General features: G+C 54.5%; 1 protein-coding gene across 1 annotated transcript in view; it reads left to right on the forward strand.

The window, feature by feature from the left end:
* Positions 1-4476: 4476 nt before the first annotated feature.
* Positions 4477-4852, forward strand: part of GPATCH8 (G-patch domain containing 8) — a gene marked incomplete in the record, with an annotated part of 88969 nt that continues 88593 nt past the window's right edge. Inside the window, 1 exon segment of the mRNA XM_034756146.1 lies at positions 4477-4586. Within this exon segment, the coding sequence (XP_034612037.1) occupies positions 4542-4586 (45 nt within the window).

Here is a 4852-nt window from a genome sequence, read left to right on the forward strand (position 1 = left end):
GCAGACGCAATGGGAGCTTGCAGCCACCTGGTAACGAATAGCCTGGTCAGTGAAATGGAGATTTGATAGGCAGAAGACTGTTCTAGTTCTGTTGTAAAGTGCTGGAGCTACACACAGTGCCCAGCACAACAGGCCCCAATCTCACCTAGCCCCTAGGCACTGCTGTGAGAAACATAATAAATAAAATAAACATTGCAGGATTACTTGATTCCATTCATATTACAGGAAGGGAGTGCAGCAAATAACATGGCATTGTACCACCAACCTCGCTAAGCGGTCATGTAAGTCTCTGAGCCTGGCTACAAACTCTTCCTACCGGGGCCCCGTGGAGCGTCCTCCTTTGGGAGGCACAAACTATGGTAACCCTAGACAAGTGGGTTCTTTTCTTCCCCCCAACCACCATGGGAAGATGACCTTTGACCTCCCTCAGGAACGCCCGGCCACTCAAGAGTTAAGAGGCGGCTGCGCAGGCGCACTCACTTCCCACGCGCCGAAAGGCGGGGCCAACAGCCCACCCCCAGGGTTGCTCATCCCGGCACCCATTGGGTTGGACCGTTGTCAATCAAACAGCAGCGGAGCCCTGTTGTCTAGAACATGACAGGGCGGGTCCGTGCCGCAGCTTGAGTCGGTTCCTCAGGCCTGCGGGGCGACGCTGTGTTCCCGCCAGCGGGACCCCTGGGCACGACCGCCATAACTAGGGGCGTTTCTTCTCTTCCCCCCCCCCCCGGCCCCGTACTGCGCACGCGCAGGAGACTGCCTCTTGGCCCGCACTGGGAAGGAGGGGCCGAATGCGCGATCTTCCTGTTGCGCGTGCGCAGTTGACATACGTTGGCTCGGCGGGGAGGCACCCGGTGCGCATGCGCGGGATCACGGACATGCTGCACATGCGCGTTAGGCCATAACCCCCTGCTGGGGATTGAGGTCTGAATTCTTAGGGGGAAAGGAGCTTTGAACCCCAGACAACAGCCCAAAGCGCCCCCCACAGGAAGCAGCTGGTTCAGCTGGTCTGTGGATGATGGGGCCGGAACTAGGGGTGTGGCAGCTCCCCTGGCTTACAGTGGTTTCCATAATACACAGTTTGGGTCAGTGGCTCTTAGCACCCCACTGGACACGCTGTTCCAGCACCACTGGCTTCAGCCTTCTTGGGGGTGCGGCCCAGGCTGTACAAGTCAGGCTCCCTAGGAGCACTGGCACCCTTGTGGCCCCCATGGATTGATGTTCCCTCCCACAGGCTCTAGAACATCTTTGCATTTGTCTTAGTAAATGACCAGAGGTTTATTTTGTTTTGGCGAGGAGGCCAGGTAAACTAGTTTCCTTCTAGCACCTCTCCATAGCATAGTATGGTAAAAATGTTCAGTACAGTGGGTGAAATTCAGAGCTGGGTGCAGCACTTCTGGGTTCAGTGGGGCTAAACTTTAATACAGGTCTAATTGTGGCTCTCTATGTATGAGACCCAGAGTTGCCCACTTTTGCTGAAAATCATGTATGCTTTACAAGTAAAGGCTAAGCTCGTTGTTAGTTATTCCTAACAATTTTTGAAGGGTTATTTAACAATTATTCAGGGTTTAAACCAGTCTCTGTTAGAGATTAGGATGTGACCTAATGTGTGTGGGGCAGATTATTATTGCACATCTACCTAGTGCAGGGTTCTTGGCCCTTCCTTTGAAGCATTTGGTGCTGGCAACTGTCAAAAGAGCGGACATTGGATTTAATGGATCACAAGTCTGATCCTGTCTGGCAATTCCTGTGCTCCATCCTTAATCAGACTGAGATTAGGGTTCTGTATCAGCAAAGATCCTCTGAAATACAAAGGAATACTATAAATAGTATTGCACCTTTCACCCCCAGTAATCATTAATATATTCTCTAGGATTCACCCAGTTATTGGTACTGCAGCAAAATATTTAATTCAGCGCTGTCATATATATCATGTATACATGTGCTTTAGAAAATAAACCTAACAGCATAATCCCCAGGTCCAGTGTTTGTGTTAACTGGAATCACAGCAGTAAGATCATATGGTTACCTTGGCTGTGTGCGTATCTTATCCAGTGCTGAGTTATCACAGAGGAAGTGTCTTATGGAGAGACTTGAATGAAGACAGGGTAGTAGACTGATCACTTCCGGATAAACAGCAATTTAAGAACATAAGAATGGCTACACTGGGTAAGACCAAAGGTCCATCTAGCCCAGTGTCCTGTCTTCTGATAGCGGCCAATGCCAGGTGCCCCAGAGTGAATGAACAGAACAGGTAATCATCACATAATCCCCTGTTGCCCATTCCCAGCTTCTGGCAAACAAGAGGCTAGGGACACCATCCCTGCCCATCCTGGCTAATAGCCATTGATGGATCTATCCTCCATGAACTTATCTAGTTCTTTTTTGAACCCTGTTATGGTCTTGGCCTTCACAACATCCTCTGGGAAGGAGTTCCACTGGTTGACTATGTGTTGTGTGAAAATATACTTCCTTTTATTTTAAACCTGCTGCCTATTAATTTCATTTGGTGACCTCTAGCTCTTGAGTTATGAGAAGGAGTAAATAACACTTCCTTATTTACTTTCTCCTTATTTATTATCACAGTCCTTACAGCATATACTGTACCATAAGGCAGGGCATTGTGCTGTACTGACAGAGTAGTATAACGAAATATTGATACTTGGCATGTGGCCCAAAGGTTCTGTGTTGTTCCTTCCTCAGCTGAACCTCAGGATACTGGTATCTTTCCTCAGCTCCAGAGGACCTTGACAATCGTGGCAGATATAGCTTTATGCAAATGAGATAGAACCGTAATTCCTTCCTCTGCACAGCACTTGCGGGTGGCTCCAAAGCTCCTAGGTCAGAAAGCTCTGCCTAGCAATAAGCCTCTTACTTTCAGTCTATCACAGAGGTGGGCAAACATTTTGGCCCCAGGGCCACATCTGGGAATAGAAATTGTATGGTGGGCCATGAATGCTCACAAAATTGGGGTTGGGCTAGAAATGAGTTCAGGGTGTGGGAGGGGGCTCTGGGCTGGGCAGGTGAGTGGGGTGTGTGTGGGGGTGAGGGCTCTGTGGTGGGGCTGGGGAGTTTTGGGTGTAGGAGGGTGCTCTGGGCTGGGACTGAGGGGTTCGGAGGGTGGGAGAGGGATCAGGGCAGGAGGTTGGGGTGTGGGGAGAGGCTCAGGGGTGCAGGCTCCAGGCGGTGCTTACCTCAAGTGGCTCCCAGAAGCAGCAGCATGTCCCTCCTCTGGCTCCTACGCGGAGGTGAGGCCAAGCGGCTCTGCATGCTGCCCCGTCCACAGGCACTGCCCTGGCAGCTCCCACTGGAGCACCGGAGGAGGCCATTGGAGCGCGTAGGAGCCAGAGGGGGGCCGTGCCGCGGCTTCCAGGAGTCGTGTGGAGTGGCCCCTGACCCTGCTGGAGCACCAGAGCGGGGCAAGCCCTAGACCCCGCTCCCCAGCGGGAGCTCAAGGACTGGCTTAAAACAGCTGGTGGGCAGATCTGGCCCGTGGGCCGTAGTTTGCCCACCCTGGTCTATCAGCTGAAATGTGTGTTACTGTATTGAGGGGGCAGGTTCCACCCTCTTTTGTTAGAGCCCCTCCTCAGCCAGCTTTTGGATGGTTTGGAGCATGTTGCCCCCCTCCTTTTCTCTCTCTTCAAGACAGTTTCTATTCTTGAGTCAGCTTCACTGTCTGCTTTCACCATCCGCATTTTCTCTCCCATCTTACTTTTTTTACACAATTCCTGATTTTAAGGCACATAGATCCATTATGAGTTTATTTTTGCTCTGTAGTTTCCTTGCTCCTTAAACTTATTAACCTGCAGGCTGTGTCTACATGCGGGATTTCCAAAAGTTTTCCCACTAGTATGGGCTCACCTGTGCTAACGCCACTGTAGGCGGGCCACCATGACTGTCCGCATTAGAGATGATAGTAAAAAATATCAGAGGCGCAGCTGAGACCAGCACTAGCTTGTCAGTTCTTTGGGGCGGTGACTGTCTTATTGTTCTGTTTGTACAGCACCTAGCGCAACGGAGTCTGGGTTTTCACAGATTCACCTCCCCATTACTCGGGTGCTAAGCACTACGGCAATACAGATAATTTGTAGTAGCACCACCGACAACTCCAAGGGGAAGGGGAAGCTGTGAAAAGCCAGACAAGGCCAAACGGCCCCATCCACTTCCACCTTCTCCCCCATCAATCTTCCTCTCCCCTCCACCTGTTCTTTTCCTGCCCCAATCCCCCCCCCCCCCCCTTTCCCCCCCCCCCCCCCCCCCAGCCCCACATCGCCTGAGGCTCTGCTCACTCCCCTCTCCGTCCCCCGCCCCCAGCCCTGCACTCATTGCCCCGCCCCCTCCCACGGCAGGGGAGTAGAGGGCAAACCCCCACCCGCAAGCCCTGGGGGCAGCCGCTCAGCGCGCATGCGCGCGGAGGCCTAAGGGAGGAGCGGGGGCCGCGCAGGCGCGCTCCCGCGGCTGGTGAGGCGCGCTCCCGCGGGCGGCGCTGAGCGCGAGGCCGGGCCGGGCCGAGGCGGTGGCTGCGGAGGAGACGGCAGCAGAAAATGGCGGACCGGTTCTCCCGCTTCAACGAGGACAGGGACTTCCAGGTAACGCCCGGCCCAGACCCCCCGCGGCCCCTCCCGGCCCGCACCCCTCCCGCGGGGCCTCCGCCGGTCCCCCTCCCTCCGCCCCTCCCGGCCGGGGGCGTGTTGGGGGCGGAAGGTGGCGATCGAGGGGGTTGTTACAGCCTGTTCCTGGCATGGGGTCCCGGCCTCTGCGCCCTTCTGCCCCCCGCCCGTCCTCCGAGCCCAGCGTGGGGGGGGGTCCCGGCCTCTGCGCCCTTCTGCCCCCCCCCCCGAGCCCAGCGTGTGTG

The sequence above is a fragment of the Trachemys scripta genome, chromosome 23, assembly GCF_013100865.1.
Source record: "Trachemys scripta elegans isolate TJP31775 chromosome 23, CAS_Tse_1.0, whole genome shotgun sequence".
NCBI classification, from domain to species: Eukaryota; Metazoa; Chordata; order Testudines; family Emydidae; genus Trachemys; species Trachemys scripta.